Source organism: Heterodontus francisci, chromosome 4 (genome assembly GCF_036365525.1).
Source record: "Heterodontus francisci isolate sHetFra1 chromosome 4, sHetFra1.hap1, whole genome shotgun sequence".
Lineage (NCBI taxonomy): Eukaryota > Metazoa > Chordata > Chondrichthyes > Heterodontiformes > Heterodontidae > Heterodontus > Heterodontus francisci.
The window spans coordinates 179,008,311-179,031,824 of NC_090374.1; the positions used below are offsets into that span (position 1 = coordinate 179,008,311).

At 41.0% G+C, this 23,514-nt stretch overlaps 2 protein-coding genes across 2 annotated transcripts in view; one reads left to right on the top strand and one right to left on the bottom strand.

Annotated features, from left to right (window-relative positions):
• The window catches only part of snx30 (sorting nexin family member 30), an 82,090-nt gene extending 73,272 nt beyond the window's left edge, over window positions 1–8,818 (top strand). The window contains exon 9 of the mRNA XM_068030673.1: window positions 817–8,818. Coding sequence (XP_067886774.1) covers window positions 817–891 — 75 coding nt within the window. The 3' untranslated portion in view covers window positions 892–8,818. The remainder of the gene's footprint in view (window positions 1–816) is intronic.
• A 5,259-nt stretch (window positions 8,819–14,077) lies between these two features.
• Window positions 14,078–23,514, bottom strand: part of LOC137369448 (paralemmin-1-like) — a 492,534-nt gene continuing 483,097 nt past the window's right edge. Inside the window, exons 11-12 of the transcript XR_010974948.1 lie at window positions 15,306–15,389; window positions 14,078–14,160 (exon numbers count right to left, since the gene is read on the bottom strand). The gene's annotated coding sequence lies outside the window, so the exon portion shown is untranslated. The remainder of the gene's footprint in view (window positions 14,161–15,305; window positions 15,390–23,514) is intronic.

A 23,514-nucleotide genomic window follows, 5' to 3' on the forward strand; every position in this document is an offset into this window, starting at 1 on the left:
TGAATCTCCTATCACTACTGCTCTTCCACTCTTACTCCCTTCCTGTGCAGCTGAGCCACCTGTGGTGCTACAGACTTTGTTCTGCCTGCACTCCCCCGAGGAACCATTGCTCTCACCAGTATCCAAAATGGAAAACCAATTAGTAAGCAAGATAGATTCCGACTCGGGACTCCTGCACTGCCTACCTGGTTCTCTTAGACTGCCTGGCAGTCACCCATTCCCTATCTGCCTGCAAGCTCCTAACCTGCGGTTTGACCACCTCCCTAAATGCACTATCCATGTAGTCCTCTGTCTCGCGGGCGCACAACAGTGACTCCAGCCGCTGCTCGAGTTCCGAAACCCGGAGCTCAAACTTCCTGCAGATGTGTTCATCTAGGACACGTGTGTCCGTGACTTCTCTCATACTGCAGGACATGCATTCCACTTGGCCAAGCTGACCTGCCGTAACGTAACATAACGTCGTTTGATAAATCTGGTATGTTTTGCTATGCTAAATGGCACTATATAAATGCACATAGTTGTAGGAGTAACTGGCCTGCCCTTGGTGTCCCCCAAAGGACTAATTTTATGATAATTGGCAAAAGAGCCAGGGGTGACATGAGGAAACATTTTTATGCAGTGAATTGTTGTGATTTGGAATGCACTGCCTGAAGAGAAGCACAGTGGGCTGAATAGCCTCCTTCTGTGCTGTATGATTCTCAAGCTACTTGAGAGACTTATAAATCCGAAAGGTTTTTTTTTGCAATGGACCTACTGTTCCAGTTAGTTAATGCTAAGATTTTTTACATGTTTTTAAAATATATTTTTATTTTGCAGTGCCTTGCAGCATGGGAGGCCATTATTCCACTCCTACAAGAAAAGCCGGAAGTTAAAAGCGAGGGCCACTCGTAGCTTCTCCTTTAGTGTTGCTCACTGGCTGTTTTACTCCTTCACTTGCCCAGTTCACAGTACTGGAATATTGCACTTTGGGGGGCTGGGGGAAGAACATCAAACAGACAGTTTTTCTATGTAGCTGTACGTCATTGGCACGTTGTACAAGGACACTCAAACTGTCTGCAGAAGGTGTGCTCTCTGTTCAGTGAAGGTTTGTTTGTTTCGTCCGCACGGTATTATCTAACAATTCACTTTCAGTGGTCTGCTGAGTACTGGCTGTGTCCAGTACTCTTAAATGGTGAGATATGAGAGAGGCCTTTCACCTGGTCAACGTGATTGTGCTCTTTCATATGCTGTAGATTTTTTTTTTTACACTTGTTACATGTAAACAGTCTTAGATATTTTGATAGATGCTTTTGAGCATCCTATTTAACCAATTGAGTGCACTCAGGTGTGGGCTGGTATTTCTGTGGAGGTATTTGTTGAGATTTGAGTAAACTTGTATGCAGGAGAGCTCCAAGCATTGATTCTGTGATTGATGGAGATATTAAGGCCCCAAATATAAGGGAAGCAAATGCAGGGTTCTTAAGATGCAAGTTCCTTTTCTTAAGATGCAAGTTCCTTTCTATTCAATTATCTTTATAATAGTAGGCAACACTTAAAACATTTTTAAAAAGTCTTTGTTCCCTTGTGCAGGCTACAAAGACCATAATAGAAGATTGGTAATTAATCCAGTGAGTCCATTACAGCACAGTATTGGTGAAACCTTTTGAGACCAGCATTAATTGAACATTGACAGCATTCCTTTTTTTAATATAATGACGTGCACTTACCACTTGGGTCATTTGTAGGGTACTGTATTTTCCACCTGTAATTTGAAACCATTGTGTCTAATTTATATACTTTTTTTTTCCTGATCCTAAATTTTGCCAATTTTTATTCTCATACCTTTTTTGTAAAATGACTTCTCAGTGTAGTATCTTTATGTAATGTGTTTAGTCTGTGAAAAGAGGTTGGTTTATAAAATCATGTATGATAAATGTTTTCAGAACCAGGGTAAGAAAGGAGGAGATTGTATCGCTCACTTGCCGCTGCCCCTGTAGTTAGACCTGTTTTTATGTGAATTAAGTGAATATTCCAGGTATTTAATTGAAGGTGGTGAGATATTTGCTACCAGATCACCCAGGGAACAAACAGTAACAATGAATTGTGGGTATACAAAGTGCCTTTGTTGCATGAAATATTTTGTATAAGCTAATTTGAGTGTTTATTTTGGACTAAATTTTCAGCAACCATAGTTGCTTAGTTTCCATGGCTGCAGTACACTAAACTCTTGATATTTGGTGGGGGTGGTGGTGGTGGAGAAGGAAAAGTTACCTAGTTGCATGGTTACATTGATGCTTTCTTGCCTGCTGTAATGAAATCATCACATTTGATTATCTTATTTCATTTTCCCACGAAGGCATTTTTTTTTTTTTGAGTATTCTCTCAAATAAGCATTTCAAAAACAATTTTTAAAAGACTCACTTGGTTTTGGAGCAACCATGCAAAATTAACACTAATACTAGATTTAGAAAAAAACACAACTGCTTGTAGCTTTGGTTGTAGTGTAATTTTGCTTCATATTTTATTCAAAGGTCCGTCAGGTTTGGGATAACCCTGGCTCAATTACCTGCATTTTGAAGCAGTTACATTTTACCAAATCTGCACCTAAAATTAAAACTGAACGTATTGGGCTCAATTAAAGAAAGAAAAAATAAATTGCAAGTGGTTTTTTTTTTTTTGTTCCCAGGCAATTTTCCAAGCTGAGTTTTTTTTTTTTTTTTTGAGCAGTTCAGTGCACTAAACGGAGAGCCAAAGTGATTGGGAAAATATCCCACCCCTTCCTCCTTCAGGGTGCCTGCAGTTTACTGGTTCAAATTATATTGGAATGTTCCCTACTTAACATTGGTGTGTCGCATTCAAAACAGAGTGCGATCTTCCAATTTCATGCATGAAGCAAACCTCTAGCTTTTGGATTTGAAGAGGTGGCTGAGGAAAAGGTCTAGATTTAAAAATCTTAATACCCATCCTTTCAGGGAAAGTGGCGGGGGTGGGACCTTTTGGTCAGATGAGTGATACCAGAATGTATTCAGGCTGACTACTTTGGTGGCATGTTTGTAAATCACTCGGGTATGTACTAGTCTGGCAAAGGTTTCTTTTTTAAACTTCTTCCGAACCTGAAAATGGATAATTGTGCAGTGGTGTCATTTATTACAATTCGTAGGTGATGACTTGCTTTAAGTGCCAAAACTTTATTGCGTTTTCACAAAGACTTTGGTAATCATCTTCATGAAGAGGCCCAAGTGGACAATTTGGTCAAACAAACAGCCTTTCAGCAAGTTAGCCAATGAAACATTGGAAGTCATTTGAAAATGATGCATAAATGCTATGGACAAGTAGCATTCTATGCAGTTCTCCGAATCATTCCTTCTCATTGGTTTTGCCTGTTAACTTCTAGAAAGCGTTAATCTTAGTTCTAGAGCTGTAACTAAAACTGTAATGGTCACACTACTGGAGAGCACTTTGAATGAGGTTACAAAGGTGCATTTGTTCAGCAAAGAATATATTCTGGTTCAGTATTGGCAGATTTAGATTTGAATGCAACTTGCACATCTGCGCAGCAAAATGATCAGTGACCTGTAGTGATGTGGCTGTTTTCACTGTCTAAAATAGCAATGTGCATGTGAAATAATGGAACTAGTTTCTAACAACCAAGTTTTGAGGGAGATGGCAGTCAAAATACTGGTGACCATTTTCACATGAGCTTATTGACGCTAATGGGTGGAGAGGAGGAAGTCATGTAGTTTCATTGTATTAAAATGTACCTGCGCATTCAGAGACCTTTTTGTAGTATTGTGGATCATTACAGTTTAACATAGTTGCTAGAAGTGAGGCATTCGATATTTTGTTTAACCACGTGTATTGAAGCTGCTGATGGATCTTGGGTTAATTGAAGTCATTTTAATCCTCATTTTCTATTTGAGGATAGATGGGTTTGTTTACTGTGAACTTTGAAATAAATCATGAAGGAGTTAGTAATTAGTGAAATTAGTGTGGATTATTCAATGTTGCACCGTTTCCCTAACAGAAGTTTGGTGCTATGCTAATGCCAACAATTCTTGCAACCCAACCTGTGGAATTTTTTGAACACTATTGAATAAACACTTCGATAAACTGTTTGCATTCAAATTGTGTACCATTGCTGTTATTTTGTAGTGCAGGATCGAAAATGAGTGAAATTTCTTCACTAATTTACTCTAGCCCATGTAATGTGTGGTATTTGAAAGGGGGCAGACATCAGCACTGAATGTTAACACAGCCAGGAAATTGATGCACCTCATGCATGCAGTCTGTTGGTCGATACCTAAATGCTCATAATCAGTTGGCATGAGTTATTTTTGAATTGTACAGAGGACCTTAAAATGTGATTTTTATATTTGGAGTGGGGCATTTGTGGGAATGGTTTGCAATGGTGCAAATCTAGGGATAGGTGTTCAACATTCATATTGCATAGATTTAAACTGTTCCAACACAAGTAGTTGAATGAAGGAACACTTTTGTTTGCTGTGGGGGTGGTTAGGAGCATATTCCCATACTATGCTCCTACTATACTCGGCTAACTTATCTTGTGCTACGTGTTTTGCCATTCAGATTGGAGAGCTACTCCCAGACCTCTGTCCGCCTCTATCTGATGAGACTAGTGTGCCATTAGTTCCCATTTCCCTTTCTCTGTGGAAAAGTGACTGACTTAAAATTTGTCCATGTGAAGAATCTCTAACATGACCTGTAACAGATTGCTTGGTGAATGTTGGTGAGGAGGACCTTTCTGTAAGGGTTCAATTATTTGGAGTTTGGAAATGGGGGAGGATGGGGGCAGTGCTGCACATCTTAAAGTATGGCAATGCCCATGAGTGGAAGGGCAATTTGTACAGTAGGCACTGATTTTTAAATAGTTTTGTCAGCTTTATTTTTTCTTCTTTGACCACAAGGTGCAATACTGTGCTGCTGTATTGCATTCCTGCTTGGTGGCGAAATTTTCCCCAGCTAAAGGAACTGTACTTAAATAACCAGCATTCCCGTAACTTAGTTCCTAATTCAGCAGTTACTGCTTCAAATGGTAGCCCAACTCCATCTTTGATCCAAATGAACTAGTAAGAACAAATCTTGTAGATGGTACACACTGTGGACATGGTGTGTTGGTGATGAAGGGAGTGAATGTTTAAGGTGGTGGATGAGATGTCAATCAATTTGTTCGAACTATTATGTCCCCTCGTCGTACTCTGTCAATTTTAATGTAATATTCTGGGTTTACCTTTTACATTCCCTTAACCCTCTTAAATACCACTAAGAGGAAATCTGATTTCTTCCTTCCAAGCTTAAAAGCCTCAGCTTCTTGCATCCTTTCTCGTAACCCTGACATTTAGGATCGTCTGCATGGCCTTCGGTGCTTGAATGTCTCCCTGGTATCTCCGACCAGAACCAGACACCGAATGAGCAGAGCTTTGTACTTGTTTGGGTATTACTTCCTCTGACTGGTATTCGAATGTTTTGAACATATACGTACCATTAGTATTTCTAAAGTGCTCTTGAGAATTGGAAGGTGGTTCTTGAAATCTATTCTCTGTCCACCTTGGCATGTTTCAGTTTCTCCGAGTTGTAGTTAATGTGTCGAGGCAGCTCTGCCTCTTGTGGAATACATTGAATCTATCCAGACAACTCCTCAGAAGAAAAGTTGCTAATGGAGTGTTGGACATTGTGGTTCCTTTTGCAGCAATTCAGCCGCCAACCTCGGCTTGATTGGCTGGGCAAACGTCCATTTAGAAACTAATATTAAATATCGTGGATGTATCTTCAATTTAATCTCAGCATTGACCTTCATTTTATGAATGTACCCGTGAAACATTTTGGCTGAATATGCTAACCTGGTTTGTGTTTGTCAGCGTATGCCAGGATTCTTTTAAAACTATGCAATTCACAAGCCTTTAGTTTAGTGTGGCAAATTTTCCTTTCACAATTTTAAATGTTTGAACTTGGAGCAGCATAAACTATTCTTGAATGTTGTACATTAATTTAAACAGTTGGTTTGCATGTTCGTTTCCCTCATGAACTATAAAGCTGCTTGCATTTTTAAGAGTTGCACAGCAAAAGGAAGGAAATGAAACTTGTCTAGTTTTAAATAATTTTGCAGCTGGGTTGAGCTTTTTGCTCAGTCAGAGCAGTTGTTTTATTGCACCAACACTAATTTAAAATGCACATAGAAAAATCATGCATCTTCGTTCTTTCTCTTTGACATTTTTGTCAAAGAAGGTTCTGAATGCATCTCGTTGCCAACATGCTAAAGTGTGCTGCTGGTTAGAGGTTCCTTCACTTTCTCCCCTGAAGTTGTTCTGTAGTCCTTTTATATGAAAGGATTTTCAAAAAAAAAAATACATTTTTAATAAACAAGAACACTTAATTGGCAAATCTGCCTTGTGATTCCTTAAGCAGGATCGGAGAATGTGCATTAAAAATTTTTTGATCAGGTCAAAAATCAATTTTGCACTGATTAATTATAAAACCACAGTTTTTGGTGTAAGTTGTATTAGATAACTAGTTTATGTTCAGTTTTATAAGGAGTCCCATTGGTGTGGGAAGCAGTAAATAATAAATTTGCAGTCAGTGGATTATGTTTAACTTGTCCAATAAGATTTATCAGAGTACTGTACTTAGCATGGCATTCACGGGTAAAACAATGCTGTAGGATCCTGTGTCGAAAGGTTTTGTTGGCTGAAACATTCCAACATCTGAAGGAAGACTGAAGTAACCTTGAGGTCACTGAGGCATCAGTGTTGTCTATGGGTGTCTAAAAGTCTCTTTTTTTTTTTTCTTCTTGAGTTTTTGTGGAGGAAGTAGCCATGCACGGTTTGGCTGACTTTTTTTTTTCCTGTGAGCAAAAGGCGAGATTTTTTTTTAACCCCCACCCCTTGATGTACAAGAACTGCATAGTTTGTGTCTCTTTCACACTGTCTGTGTTGCACGCAAGCTTGCTCTCTGGTTTCCTAACATGCTGGTCCTCTATATTCTGGTTTATCCAGATTTTTCCAATGAGAATTTGTTTGGATTACTGGATGTAGGCTCTTTTTTAACTTGACTCAGGTATATGTCATAAGTCTCTTGCTGACTAACCCCTAGTCCAAGCAAGCTTTCATTATTCATTCATAGGATGTGGGTGCCACTGTTAAGGCCAGTATTTATTGCCTTTGAGATGGTGGGGGTATGCCTTTGCCTTGAATACAACTGAGTGGCTTACTCGACCATTTCAGAGGGCAGTAAAGGGTCAACCACATTGCTGTGGGCCTGAAGTCACAGACCAAGTAAAAATGGCAGATTTCCTTCCCCAAAGGGCATTTAAGAACCAGATGGTTTTTTTTTTACAACAATCCAGTAGTTTCAAAGACACCATTACTGAGACTAGCTTTTTATTACAAATTTTATTTAATTCATTTGAATTTATATTCCCAACTGCCATAGTGGGGTTTGAACTTGTGTCTTTAGATCATTCATCCAGACCTCTGGATTATGAGATCATAACATAACCACTAAGCTACCATACCCCTACCTTGAGGGAATGACAAGTTTCCTGGAGGAATGTAATTGAGACCATTTCAATAAAAGGACTGACTTTTTTTAAATGTCAAAATGCTTTGAGGAATTAAATACAATGGGTTAGTTTTTGTTCTGAAGACTTAGGGGTTTCGTCCTTAATGTCTCCTCTCCCGTTCTAGTTTCCTAGCAGAATTTTGTTAAACTTGCAAAATTCTGGGTGTGTGATTTCTATTTCGTTAGTTGAGGGACACCATTTTACAAGCTTTTCTGTACATGTACCTTTATCAATAAAATGCTTTCTAGAAGTAACTTGTGGTGTTTGGCATTATTTAACCACCCGTGAAAGGCATCAAATACTTAATTTTAACTTTAAAGAAATGATTGTAAGAAATCGCCAAATATTTCAATACTGCAGTTCAAACACAATTTTAGGGTAATGGTGCTAAAGGAATTTTAATCCTCCACATCATTTAATAGATATTTTTTTTAAAAATCTGAATTCTGTGACTGCCCTAACACTAAATTTAATCTGAGGCAAACACTCGTCTTACTCTTTTTAGTGAGTTGGAAGTTTTTTGGCTTTGTACAGGTTTACAACTACCTTCTTTCAGTTTAATATTTCCTTTTAGTATGTACCCAGTCTGGCTGCACTTCGCACAAGGTTGCAGTATATTAGTTTTGAACAAAAAAAGTTGAGCTAATGTAATAAACCAATGATTAAAACGAGCACCAGGGATTTGTAAGATGTTCTCCCTTTGATCAGTAGATACGAATGTGTGATTTATAGTGTTAAAAGGCTTTCATTTGGAGAGGGGTTGCAGAAAGAAAATACAATTTCTATAAATGTCAAATGTAATATATTTTGCTTTTGGCAAATTTTTTTGTATGGTTGTGTTTCTTGCACTGAATGCTTTGTATAAGGGATTGGCAGTGCAGAGTGGCATAACACTGCCCCTTCTGTTAGAAGTCATTTAGAGTTTTAGCAGAATGTGTAACCTCTTTTATTTTGAATCTGTACCAGATCATTCAATCTTGGTATGTGGCTGCTTCCCAGCTGTAGTGATGAGCTTTGAATCCAAGTGAAGTGTCCATAGCTGAATGCAGACTTTGGCTGGTTAGCATCACATCCGCAGATTGGTTTTTCACCCTTAAACAACTTGGTTAGCTATGGGATTCAGGTGTAAAATGTGTACTGTATAAACTTTTTCAAAAAGCTGTCAAGGGACCAGTATAATGTACTGTTTTGATATTGCATTTATCTTTGCCTCAACTGATTTTAAATATTTGGTTGAATAAAACTTGATGTATTCAAATGCAACTTGGTACCATTTTCTGAGTAACATGTGCCTACCACATAAAAAGAGCTTTGGAACTACCAAGTGTTTGAAATGTCAATGACTCAATGTTGATGCTCATTCTCTTCACATGCACACACTGCCACCTGTCAAAAAGGAAACAAACTACATCTATATTCTGTTCAAACTTCTGAAAAGCCAAACATTGTATACAGATCAGCCATGATTTGAATAGAATGGCAGAACTGGCTTGAGCTGAATTTTTTTCCTCCTTCATTCACAAGATGTAGGTGCCCCGGCAAGGCCAGTACTATTATCTATCCCTAATTACACTTGAAAAGCTGATTGTGAGCCACTGCTTTGCATACAATAAAGTGGCTTGCTAGGCTATTTCAGAGGGAAGCTGAGTTAACCACATTGCTGTGTTTCTGAGGTCATATATAGACCAGACTGGATAAGGATCACCGCTTTCCTTCCCAAAAGAATACTAGTGAACCAGATGGGTTTTTCATGACAATCCAGTAATTTCACAGTCACCATTACTGATACTAGCTTTTTAATTCCCAATTCCATATTAATTAATTGAATTTAAATTCCCCAGCTGCTGTGGTGGAATTTGAACTCCTCCTGTTTCTAGATCATTAGTCCATTAACTGAATACCCCTGAATGAACTATTCTGGTTTCCATCTCCCTTTCCTTTTGCTCCTTTATTTTATTGAGAAGTGCACATTTCTGTCAAGGCTGTTATTTATTACTCATTTCTAATTTTGATGGACCACTTCAGAGGGCAGTTATCTTGCAACATAATCACAACACAGCCCTAATCTTTGGAATTATAGATAGGATAGAGGCAGTTGAGGACTCTGTCGCGGAAGGTGGAATAACAAGAAATGCACAACAGAGCAGGGCAAAATGATGGATGGGATTTGAGACCGTGGGAGATTTCAGAGGAACATTTGGGTGAGGCCACAGATGCGTCTTTGGCTGAACGAGTATTTTAAATTTGATCCGAGAGATGGTGGACCAATATAAGTCAGCAAGAATGGAGGCAGGGGGCAAATGGGCTTAAGTGCAAGAAGAATGCAGGAGTCAGCATTTTGGATGATCATAGCTGGTCACTAGCAAGGAGGGTGTGCAAGAAGTATAATAGAGTGCTGAAGGTATAGTTGAGATTGGCAGTATTAGGGAAAGGTGCTGCAGGAGTGAAAGTGATGATGCTGTATGGGAAAGGGGGTTTGGATCTCACCTGATCTAATCTTCCCAATGTTTAGTTGGGGGAAGTTCTGATTCATTTGTAATGATGGCAATAGACTGACAGCTGATGACAATCTTCAGGCAATACTTATTAATGAGCATTAGGGGACTGGATCCTTGGGGCAACTCTGGAAGTGAGTAAGAACGGAAGCAGTACAGGCTATAATGGTACAGGTTGGTGTAGCACTGGTTATGGGTAATCCTACTGAGTCGCACTATAGTGAAGGAAGATGGTGTGATTGCATTCATGTCAAATGCAACAAGAGGTCGAAAGATGACAAATCGGCTCGGATTTTGCAGTCAACAGTGAAGAAATGGCGTTTGCTGTTGATCATGTTTACAATTTATATCCTCACTGATATGCAAAGTCTAAACTAGGAAGCATATTTTAGAATATTTAATTCATTGTAACATCATGTACAGAAAGCATTAAAAAAGGAGAAAGAGAAAAAAGGCAAAGTAAAAAAGTTTTAAAATCTCTACCAATAAGTAAATTCAGAAGGCATACGACTCCACACTTTAGTGTTTTTTTTTAGTTTTAGAGATACAGCACTGAAACAGGCCCTTCGGCCCACCGAGTCTCTGCCGACCATCAACCACCCATTTATACTAATTCCACATCCCCACCTGTCCCTATATATTTCCCTACCACCTACCTATACTAGGGGCTATTTATAATGTCCAATTAACCTATCAACCAGCACGTCTTTGGCATATGGGAGGAAAGCGGAGCACCCGGAGGAAACCCACGCAGACACGGAGAACTTGCAAACTCCACACAGGCAGTACCCAGAATTGAACCCGGGTCGCTGGAGCTGTGAGGCTGCAGTGCTAACCACTGCGCCAATGTGCCACCCTGAAATTAAAATCTCGAAGGCAGAGAGGATGTTTGGTAGTAATTAAGACATGTCCCATTTTAAAAATTCACTTGCACCTGAATACACCAGCCCTAACTACTTCTGGCGTGCTTAGTTGGTAGTTAGTAGCACAACTTCGTGCCTTTACACGGCTTTCAAGGCTGCGGCCATTGCAAGGAACTGATGTAAAGAAGGTTGTGGAGGAGTAGGGAAAATTGGATAGCAATGTCTGGTTTTCCACATTTAACTGTACATGTGTGGACTCTGGAATTTAATGTCCAATTTACTCCATAATAACAGCAAGTGCTGATACTGTTATTCTTACTGCAAAATCCAGGAAATTCTTATAACAGGTATAGGCTAATTTGGTGTTCTTGTCCAGGATGGTTCTGGTACTGGGGGTAGCATAGAAACCAATCTGAAAACATTCAGATGATTGACTGATCAGAACACAGTTGAGATGTGGTGATTCTTCTGGGTTTCTTTATTTGCTACGATGGTTTTGAACTCTATCCATCTGTTATCTCTGGGTTTCACATTAGTCTTCTGGAATTCTGGCTGGTCTGGATAATCTGCGTTCTACAATGCTACAAATGAAGCAGAATATGTTAGGAAATCTACAGGTAACAATAGGAAGACCAATTTTCTATTCTGTACTCACATATCTTCTGTGTAATTGAAGACCTACAACTAGCTAACTTTTTGAAAAAAAGCATGCTGCAAATGCAAATTGGAAGAAGCATTTAAACCCCTTAAGTTTGTTTCACCAAAACATGCTGATCTGCATCTCATCTCCATTTACCCACCTTTGATCCATATGTCTTGATAACGTTACCTCAGTCTTAAAAAATCAATTGACCCCCAACATATCAAATCTTTTGGAGGGATTTGATTTTTTGCACTTGCCAATATGATGGGCAATGCATTTCCAGCAAGTAATGTGGGTGCATTTCCCGCACGTCATATGTGGTGCTTAGAGCGTATTTTTTCTTAGAAAAGTGCAACAGCCTCTATCATTGCTGCCTCAGTGTTTATTTTTCCTCAGAATGGCAATTTTGCAGTTTCACGATTTTACATTTGCAGGTTGAATTCTTTTTTGAATGAACTGAGAAACCGAGATGAAGGGGCAAACCCAATATAGTCCCCTGGCGCCACAAGCTTGATAGATTAGGATATGGCTCTTGGCTACATCAGGACACTAAATGATTTGGAGGAAAGTATAGGTGGTCTGATTAGCAAGTTTGCAGACAACACTAAGATTGGTGGAGTAGCAGATAGTGAAGGGGACTGTCAGAGAATACAGCAGAATATAGATAGATTGGAGAGTTGGGCAGAGAAATGGCAGATGGAGTTCAATCAGGGCAAATGCGAGGTGATGCATTTTGGAAGATCCAATTCAAGAGTGAACTATACAGTAAATGGAAAAGTCCTGGGGAAAATTGATGTACAGAGAGATTTGGGTGTTCAGGTCCATTGTTCCCTGAAGGTGGCAACGCAGGTCAATAGAGTGGTCAAGAAGGCATACGCCATGCTTTCCTTCATCGGACGGGGTATTGAGTACAAGAGTTGGCAGGTCATGTTACAGTTGTATAAGACTTTGGTTCGGCCACATTTGGAATACTGCGTGCAGTTCTGGTCGCCACATTACCAAAAGGATGTAGATGCTTTGGAGAGGGTGCAGAGGAGGTTCACCAGGATGTTGCCTGGTATGGAGGGCGCTAGCTATGAAGAGAGGTTGAGTAGATTAGGATTATTTTCATTAGAAAGACGGAGGTTGAGGGGGGACCTGATTGAGGTGTACAAAATCATGAGAGGTATAGACAGGGTGGATAGCAAGAAGCTTTTTCCCAGAGTGGGGGATTCAATTACTAGGGGTCACAAGTTCAAAGTGAGAGGGGAAAAGTTTAGGGGGGATATGTGTGGAAAGTTCTTTACACAGAGGGTGGTGGGTGCCTGGAATGCGTTGCCAGCGGAGGTGGTAGACGCGGGCACGATAGCGTCTTTTAAGATGTATCTAGACAGATACATGAATGGGCAGGAAGCAAAGAGATACAGACCCTTAGAAAATAGGCGACATGTTTAGATAGAGGATCTGGATCGGCGCAGGCTTGGAGGGCCGAAGGGCCTGTTCCTGTGCTGTAATTTTCTTTGTTCTTTGTTCTAAGTAGAGCTAAGATCCTTCCCAGTAGCAAATTCTCTCCCTAACTCTTTCAGCTCTACAGGTAATGCTCTGCTACTCCCTTCTTACTAATGTGACATTCCAGGCTATGCTGCATAACCACTTCCAGTAAAGGTAGTTCTTTAACAACATTGGAATTCCCAGAGCTGTGTATTCCATCTCTTACACAAATGAAGTGAATTCCAAGCACAGGGACGTTTAACGATAATCTTGCCTGCTATACCACTAGTCTATTTTTAATATTTTCCACAGAAGCTGAGGTTAGATCAAGATTGAGCGGCTTTCTCTTCTGAACATTACTGTAGATTCACCAGTCCCACACTCGGTGTGGAGCCATATTCAAGAAAGACTGGCTACAGCAATTTGTCTTGTTTCAGTGGCCTTGGCTGCCTTAAAACATAGTTCCCTGAATTTTGGGGTCAATGAATTTATCATAGAATCATACAGCACAGAAGGAGGCCATTCGGCCCATTGTGCTTTTACCAGCTCTTGGAAAGTGCTATCCAATTACTCCCCTTCCCCCTGTTCTTTCTGCATAGCCTTCTAATTTTTTTTTCCTTTTCAAGTATTTATCCAATTCCCTTTTGAAAGTTACTATTGAATCTGCTTCCACCATCCTTTCAGGCAGTGCGTTCCAGATCATAACTCACTGTATTTTAAAAAAGATTGTCATCTTCCCCATGGTTCATTTGCCAATTATCTTCAATCTATGTCCTCAGGTTACCAGTCCATGTACGAGTATATGAGATTCTCAACTGCCTCCCCCATGCCCCCTCCCCCCCACCCTATCACAATTTCCTTCTCATTCTTTTTGCATAATCCAGTTGATTGGAGGTGTCATCATTATAAAAACACCATTATTTAGTGCAACTGCAGCAGTAGAACTTCAAATACGTTTATGATTTGATTTTGCTTACGTTATGGGAATGATACCCAGGCAACCGATGACAGAGGACAGAGCGAAACAGACAGCAGGGTACCAGTCTTGTGTTGAGTCGTAAGTCTTGAGGAAGACAGTTGAAGCAATGACTCCAGTCAGTGTTAGTAAAATCTGAAGTGTGCCAAGCACTTTCCCTTCAAATAAGAACATAAGAAATAGGAACAGGAATAGGCCACATAGCCCCTCAAGCCTGCTCTACCATTCAGTAAGTCCATGGCTAATGATCTACCTGAACTCCACCTTCTAGTACTATCCCCATGAACCTTAATTCACCTTTGTGTTCAAAAATGTATTGATCTCTATCTTGAATATATTCAACACCTGAGCATCCACAGCTCCCTTGGGTAGAGAATTTCAAATATTTGCAACAGGTTGAGTGAAGGAATTTCTCCTCATCTCAGTCCTAAATGGCCAACTTCTAGACTCCCCAGCCAGGGCAAACATCCAGTGCCTACCCTGTTAACCCACCTCGGAATCCTATGTTTCAAATGAGATCACCTCTCATTCTTCTAAACTCGAGAGTATGGGCCCATTCTACTCAACCTCCTATCATAGGACAACCCTCTTATCCCAGGAATCAATCTAGAGAACCTCCACTGAACCGCCTCCAAGGCAAGTCTATCCTTCATAAGTACAATTGCAGGATTCAAATGCTATGCTTCATCCTTTTTTTTTGTTTTGGTATTGCTGCAGAATATAATTGTCACGGTTTATAGCCCTCTTACATAGGACTCTATAGTAAGATGGTAATGTAAAGGTATTACCAAGTTAATGCAAATTTCCAAAGATAAACTGGGGAAATTGGAGACAAAAGGATCGGGTCGAACACCCTGCCTGATTTTATCTTCCATTGTTTTTGACCTAATCACATCACGTTCTGCCAAGGTGGGTTATGCTAAAAGACCCTGCGATTTGTAATCCAGTGTGGAGTTATAATTTTGGGCATCCACTGGTCTACTAAACCCCAGAATGGCAGGTAGGAAATGGGCACACATATCTGGCTGGAAGTGCGCCGGCTGCCATATCGGGAAAGGAAGACATCCATACGTACAGGACCCTTTGCAATGGTACTGTTGGAGCCCTGGGAACAGATTATCTTCCCCGATTCAGTTCAGGGATACTATATGGGTTAGCGGAACCTGTATAATGGAGAAAGTAGCATCGACATTAACTTGTTCAGAGTTTTTTTTTAACTGGCATTAATCGGAATGAAAAGTAACCATGGCACAAGGTGATAATTTGGAAACTAGACAAGATTAGGAGGATCTGAGATACTAACCATATGAAGTGCGTCTTATCTGCTTAGAAATCACAGATCGTATTGTGGCTAGTGGAATAAGGGCAAACATCATCACAGCTCGGGCTGCAAGATAAAAGATAGCAGGTTGAAGAGGAAATGGTTAATTGTTTCAGAAAATGCTAATGTGATTGCGGGAGTTCATTAAAGACTAATCTCCTGCTGACACTCCTTATCACCAATTACATGACTTAACCTCCATTGCGGAACTCATAGCATTTTAAAATATTTTTTTCAAACTATTATTTGAATGTTTTCATCTGCACATTAGTGCATGGACAACACAATATTAGACAACAATGACTTGCATTTAAATAGCTCCTTTAACCTCGATGTGCAGATAAGTACCAGATACACTGGTTGGCATTCTTCCATCGACAAAAGTTGATGGACACACAGCAGCCAATTCATTTAAGTGGTGCACCTTTGCTGATGGCTGTGAAGGCCAATCCTTGAGAGGCAGGTTCTGCCACAAGTGCTGCATCTGAAGCTGCCAAGTGACGCTGAGAGTTGTTGTTTTTGATGTTGGTGCCTGTCACCAAGCTGCTGTAGCAACTGGTCATCGTGGTAGTGCACACCAGTCCACAGGATGTGTCGCCATTTCCCTCTTTCACCAGCTAGTGACTCCCAAGTTGGAGAGTCGACATTCAGGGCCTTCATGTCACGCTTGCAAGCATCCTTGAAGTGGAGCTTTGGGCACCCCACTGGTTGTCTGGCCCCAGCTACCTCACCATACAGAAGGTCCTTGAGTATGTGACCGTCTTCCATCCTGCGGGCATGTCCGATCCACTGAAGCTATCTCTGTTTGATTAGTACCAACACACTTGGGATCTCTGTCTTTGAGAGGACTGCTGCATTTGTGATTTTGTCCTGCCGGGATATACACATGATGCGCCGCAGACAGCGTAGGTAGAAATTATTCAATTTCTTTTCCTGGTAGCTGCAAGTCGTCCATGTTTCACAGCCATACAGCAAAGTGCTGAGAACACAGGTCTTATAAACCATTGGCTTGGTCCTAAGGGTTAGCCTGGTGTTATTCCATGCATGTTTCACAAGTCAGCAAAAGGTGGTAGCTGCTTTCCCTTTGCGTGTATCAAGTTCTGCATCAAGGGACAAATTGTCTGTCACCGTGGACCCAAGATAGCAGAATTTGCTAACCAATTCCAGTGGGGTGTTATTTAGTGTGATCGGGGAGGGGGGAGGTGCAACACCATGTCCCATGACCATGGTTTTCTTGACACTTATAGCCAAGGAGAACAAGTTACAGGCACGGGAGAGACAGTCCATGAGTCTTTGTAGTTGAGTTTCTGTGTGAGCAACTAGTGCAGCATCATCAGCATAGAGGAGTTCTCTGATCAGGATGTGATGTGTTTTTGTCTTTGATTTTTAACAGATTCAATAGTGTCTATAATATGTGACACATTTTGGTGGCAAGAATATGGCAAGGAAAAATATTTTAAATGACAAATTTCAAGTGGAGTAGAGGACTTTGATGTGTCAATGTGCAGGCCACCTAAAGGTGGCAATGCAAGTAGATAAGGTATTAAAAGGCAAACAGAATCCTTAGTTTTGTATCTAGAGGTAGAATACGAGGGCAAAGACATGATGTTGAACTTGTACCAGGCCTGAATTTGGCCCCAATTGGAAGAATATAAAAGAAATGGCGATAGTACAGTGTAGATTAATATGATGTTACTAGAAGTCAAGGGTTACAGTTACGAGGAGAGACACAAAAAGTTCAGGCTTTTCTCAATAGTACTGAGAAGATTGAGGATAATGTAATAGAGGTCTTCAACATTATGAAGGGTTATGATAAATAGTGACAAGTTGTTTTCACTGGCTGGTGAGATGGCAATGAACATAGGAACAGGAGTAGGCCATTCAGCCCCTCGAGCCCGTCCCACCATTCAATGAGATCACGGCTGATCCGCGGCCTAACTGCATATACCTGCCTTTGGCCCATATCCCTTAATATCTTTGCTTAACAAAAATCTTTCTATCTCAGATTTAAAATTAACAACTGTTCTAGCTTCAACTGCTGTTGGTGGGAGAGAGTTCCAAACCTCAACCACCCTTTGCGTGAAGAAGTGCTTCCTAACATCTCCCCTGAATGGTCTGGTCCTAATTTTTAGACTATGCTCCCTGGTTTTAGAATCTCCATCCAGTGGCAATAGTTTATCTTTATCTAGCCTGTCTTTTCCTGTTAATATCTTGAAGATTTCGATCAGATCACCCCTTAACTTTCTAAATTCTAGCGAAAACAGGCCTAATCTGTGTAATCTCTCCTCGTAACTTAACCCCTGTAGTCCAGGTATCATTCTTGTAAACCTACGTTGCACTCCCTCCAAGGCCAATATATCTTTCCTAAGGTGTGGTGCCCAGAACTGCTCACAGTACTCCAAGTGGGGTCTAACCAGCTGCAGCATAACCTCTGTGTCTTTATATTCCAATCCTCTAGATATAAAGGCTAGCATTCCATTAGCCTTTTTGATTATTTTCTGCACTTGCTCGTGCCATTTTAAAGATCTATGCACCTGAACCCCTACGTCTCGTTGGACATCCATTGTACTTAACCTCTTCCCATTTAGCAAATACCCTGCTCTATCCTTTTTTGGTCCAAAATGGATCACCTCACACTTGCCCACATTGAAATCCATCTGCCACAGTTTTGCCCACTCACCTAGAGTGTCAATATCTCCTTGAATGTTATGCTATCATCTAGACTGTCTACATTGCCGTCTAACTTTGTATCATCAGCAAATTTGGATATATGACTTACTTATGCCATCATCCAAGTCGTTAATGAATAATGTGAATAATTGAGGCCCCAACACAGATCCCTGCGGGACACCACTAGTCACATCCTGCCAATCAGAATACTTACCCATTATCCCCACTCTCTGTCACCTACCACTCAACCAACTTCCTAACCATGTCAATAATTTGCCCTCAACTCCATGGGCTTCTATCTTAGTTAACAGTCTCTTATGTGGGACTTTATCAAATGCCTTCTGGAAGTCCATATAAATAACATCCATAGATGTTCCCCTGTCCACTACCTTAGTCACCTCTTCAAAAAATTCAATGAGATGGTACAAATTTAAGGAAATTCTAAAAGTGAAGGCAAGGTTACAAAAAACAGTCTTTATACAGAGGATGATTAATGTGGAATTTTGTGCTTTTTTTGAAGCAGCATGCATTAAATCTTTTTCATGGAAAAATAGTTTCTTGAAGAAGAGGAATATTAAAAGATGTAGAGAGTGAGCAGGAGATTGGGATTAGATTACTCAAAACCTGGTGGTTGTAACACTCTATGACTATCCAATAGCTTCCTTATTTTTCTCTTTGAAGCTAACAGTAAAAGCTACAAATGTCCCTCGCCATATATTACAGAATGGTTGATAAGACTTGGCCCCTAAAAGGTTTAGTTCAGAAAAGCCCCAGAATGCGGCCAATAAAATTGCTTACCAATAAAGAATAGGAAAGTCCACTTCATGAAGGCCATGATTAGCATCCCAGTGGAAAATGACACCATTCCCATCACAATCAAGGAAGTATCCTTCAAACATCTGGAAAAAACTGCAACTCCTAGGAAGCTGGTTAGGAAGATAGCATACCCAGCTGCATTGCCATAACCGACCCAGACAGCATTCCAATTCAGTGGGTACTTTAGTACAAATATGGGCAGCACATCCACTCCACCACTCACACCCAATTCATACAAAACCCCAGCTGAGAACAGCAGTGCAATCGTGATTTTATCCACTGACATGTTACCTCTAGATTTATCTTGAGTTTGTATATTGTCCTGGTTATCCAGCAACCTTGACGTTTCACTTTGACTTTCATAAATGGTTGTATTTTCTGCCTCAAACTCATCCCCATCAGATGCTCGATTGCCACTTCCCTGCTGTCCTTGATCCGACAGGCTGTCATATCCATGAGAGTTTGTGCCACTAACCTGCTGCTGCTCCACAGATCCAGTCTGCATTTGTTCGGGTGACAATTTTAGCCCCAGGATGCTACAAAGTAAGCTGAAAGTGTAAAAAGTACAACTGAGGACCACCAACCCAGCACCCTGCTCATGTGAGATTTTGAAATGAACAAAGAGGTGCCCTGATGCAATACTTCCAATCATCCCTGCTACTCCATAGGTCAGCTCAACTCGATTAAGTCTGATAGACCTCTTCTCCTCTGAGGAAGTGTCTGAGGTCCAGGCCATGACCCCAGTCCAGAATGCAGTAAAGCCCCCACTCAGGCCATTCACCACAGCAGTAGCAAACATCACCCCCAAGGGCAGATCAAACAGGATCACAAAGAGCAGCAGGGACCTGGACAACAGGTAGCCCACAATGGGCACCCAAATGGTGATCTTCCTGGATTTTTGATCTCCCAGTTTGGCCAACAAGAAGGTGGGCAGCAGAGGGGTAATGCTCAACAGGAGGTTGTAGATCATGTAGAACTGAGCGATGGCGCCCTGTTGCTTGTCTTGGCTTGCAGATGTTGTGGAGTTGGATGAGTTGGAGTTGGAGTTGGAGCGTTCCTGGACCACCATGAGCAGAGCGATGTCGTAGAAAGCACCGGCAATCTGGTGCGAACCTACAACGATCTCGACTAAAGAGCACAGCTGTTGACACATCTCGATTTTTTTTGTGGACGTTTCCGCTTATTTCCTTTTGTTGAAAAACAGCAGCCAGCGAACTCCCAGATGATCCCTTCTTTCACTTTCCTGCGGAAGTTTCCCAGTCCCTATGGAAGAGTTCTAAAGAGTTGCCTTATGTCTGACTGGAACGCGGAAGCACTGCACTGCGCCCTTCCTGACTCGATCACTTGTCTCACTTGGTTGGTTTGCTCGAGTCAGGTCAACTCTTTGAATCTGCAAAGGTTCGGATGCCGCAATTGCTAGCTACGGGACTCGCCAAACCAGTTTCTAGATGTGCAGAGACAAGGAAGTCAGAGGCTGGCTGTCCTGATTTCCTCGTACCGGCATCTGCAGGAGAGAAGCCCCAAGGAGATGTCAGAGAGGGGAGCTGGGGATGATGGTTCTGATGGTGTCAGCAAATCCACATCTGTCCATACAGTTCAATCAGACCCGGAAATGTTTATGCGAGACAAAATTTAACCTGTTTGCTGCAACTTATTTGAAGGTTTTTAAAAAAAGAATATTGCGATATGTTAATGCTCTTAGTATCCCACAGGGTAATTTCAGGGTCACAATGATACTAACACCATGATGACACTCGGATGTGTTCAGATGGTGATTTTTTTTGTTGCTATTTGTCCTAAAGGTATGTTTCCATGGGCCACTAGGTCCTCTCCAGTACCTCACCATATGGTCATTATCCATTGCCAAGCCATGACAGCGAATGCCCATGTGCTGTTCCACGGCAGAGCAACTGAGAAGGACAACAAAGCTCAGCTGACCTCCAGAGATGGTCATTTCCAATGGGGATTGATAGTGATCAGAAGTGAGACACCTTGGTCCGTTTTCCACACCCTACAGACCAGTTGTACAGCTACCACTGCAGTTTTAGTAGAGACCATAAAAGGCCAAAGAACTACAATATCACATTCAGGATTTATATAGTGCCTTTCATGACCTCAGGACTTCACGAGGTGCTTTACAGCCAATGAAGTACTTTTGAAGTGTAGTAATTTGCACACAGGAAGCTTCCACTAACAGCAATGTAATAATGACACAATAATCTGTTTTTGTGATGTTGAGCAAGGGTTAGATTTGGCCAGGACAGAGGGGAGAACTCCCCTGCTCTTCTTTAGAATAGTACAATGAGATTGTTTACTTTCACGTAAAGGAGCAGATGTGCCTCAGTTTAACGTCTTATCTGGATGGGACGGCACCTCTGACAGTGCAGCACTTCCTCTGTACTGCACTCAAGTGGCATCCTAGATTTTTGTGCTCAAGTCTCCCGGGTTAACATTGCATGTGACAAAAATTTTCTAGTGGAGAGGTTCTATCCATCTGCTGCATTTATAAAGGACTCACAGAAACACCTGCCCTGGTGAGTCTGAACAGTGCTGGCTGCACCACTCAGGAGACTGGAGTTATTGGCATCCCCTTAGTTTTCAATTCCAGCTTTTGTGAAGATGTGTGAATCATGTCCTATCTAAGACAGACTGAGCTGTGTTATCCATGAGCAATCTCAGCTCCTTCAAAGAGCATCAAATTAAAATTTCCCTATCAGTGAGAAAATGTGAATGTTGATATTTTACCACCAATAATATCCCACTCCCCAGTGTCTATATGGATATTATTGACTTTTTTTAGTATTCATTCATGGGATGTGGGTGTCGCTGGCTAGGCCAGCATTTATTGCCTGTCTCTAATTACCCTTGAGAAGGTGATGGTGAGCTGCCTTCTTGAACCGCTGCAGTCCATGTGAGGTAGGTACACCCACAGTGCTGTTAGGAAGGGAGTTCCAGGATTTTGACCCAGCAGTGATAAAGAAATGGTGATATATTTCTAGTGTGTGACTTGGAGGTGGTGGTGTTCCCCAAGCACTCTTGTTCTTCTAGGTGGCAGAAATCACAGTTTTGGAAGGTGCTGTCAAAGAAGTCTTGGTGAGTTGCTGCAGTGCATCTTGTAGACAGTACACACTGCAGCCACTGTGTGCCAGTGGTGGAGGGAGTGAATATTTAAGGTGGGGACGGGGTGCTGAACAAGCGGGCTGCTTTGTCCTGGATGGTGTCAAGCTTCTGGAGTGTTGTTGGAGCTTTACCCAACCAGGCATGTGAGAGTATTCCATCACACTCCTGACTTGTGCTTTGCATATTACTTTAAATTATCAAAGTGACATTGCTTTCTCATCTTATACACAAACATATATGCTAAGTAAGAGTAGCTAGGCTGGAGACAATAGATCTCATCCCATATCTATATATCAGTAGTCCATTTTAATCATTGAATACATCTTTGTAACTGCTAAAAGTGTTGAGCAAAATCTAGATAATTCCAGCTAATTAGTGTTACACTGCTGGACCCATTATTCTGTTTCTATTTTATTCTATTGGAAACTGGCAGGAAAATTGAGAAGGCTGTTAAAAAAGCATCTGGGATCCTTGAGCTTATAAATAGAAACATAGAATACAAAAGCATGGAAGTTATAATAAACCTCCATAAATTACTGGTTAGCTCTCAGGTGGAGTATTGTTTCCAATTCTGTGCAGCACATTTTAGGAAAGATGCCAAGGCCTTGGAGAGGGTGCAGAGGAGATTAACTAGAATGGTGCCAGGGTTGAGGGACTTCAGTTATGTGGAGAGACTAAAGAAACTGGGTTTGTTCTCCCCAGATCAGAAAAGGTTAATGGTACACTTAAGAGATTGTTCAAATTCTAAAGGGTGCTGATAGAGTAGGTAAGGGAGAAACTGTTTCTATTGGCAGCAGGGTCGGTAATCAGAGGATGCAGATTTTAAGATAATTGGCAAAACAACTAGGCGGGAGATGAGGGAAAAAATTTATGCAGTAAGTTGTTCTGATTTGGAATGCACTGCCTGAAAGGGTGGTGGAAGCAGATTCAAAGGTAACTTTCAAAAGGGAATTGGATAAATACTTAAAAAGGAAACATTGGAAGGGCTATGGGGAAAGAATAGGGGGTGGGATTAATTGGATAGCTCTTTCCTAGAGCTGGCACAGGCATGATGGGCTGAATGGCCTCCTTCTGTGCGTATCATGCTATGATTTCAATAACACTTGCAAATAAACACCTCCAAAAATAATTGTTTAATTTTGAACATAAAAAGATTTAAAAATAATAGAACATGTTGGTTTTCTGTTATTGTGGCTTATAACTCTGAGCAAACGCGCAAAAGTCCAACTGAACATGGGTATACAAATAGGGCAGATTTTGTGCAAACAAATGAAAAGGCTGGGAAATGCCTGTCAATGGTACCCTGTCTATGCATCATCTGCCCAATCATTATTAAGGCTTAACTCCTAAGGATGGAATAAACAAAACAGAAAAAGAACTGGCCAATTTTTGGGGATAAATGTTACCCCAATTGCACAAGGCAATCAATAAAATCAAAGAGACCATGGTTACTTATCCATTATATGTCACAGGACATTATTGATCCATTCCTCTCATGTTTCATTGTCCTTAAGAACATATTATAATAACGGATTGTTATAAAACCTTTCTGTCCATCAGGATAGTACCAAAGGTTGTAGACTTC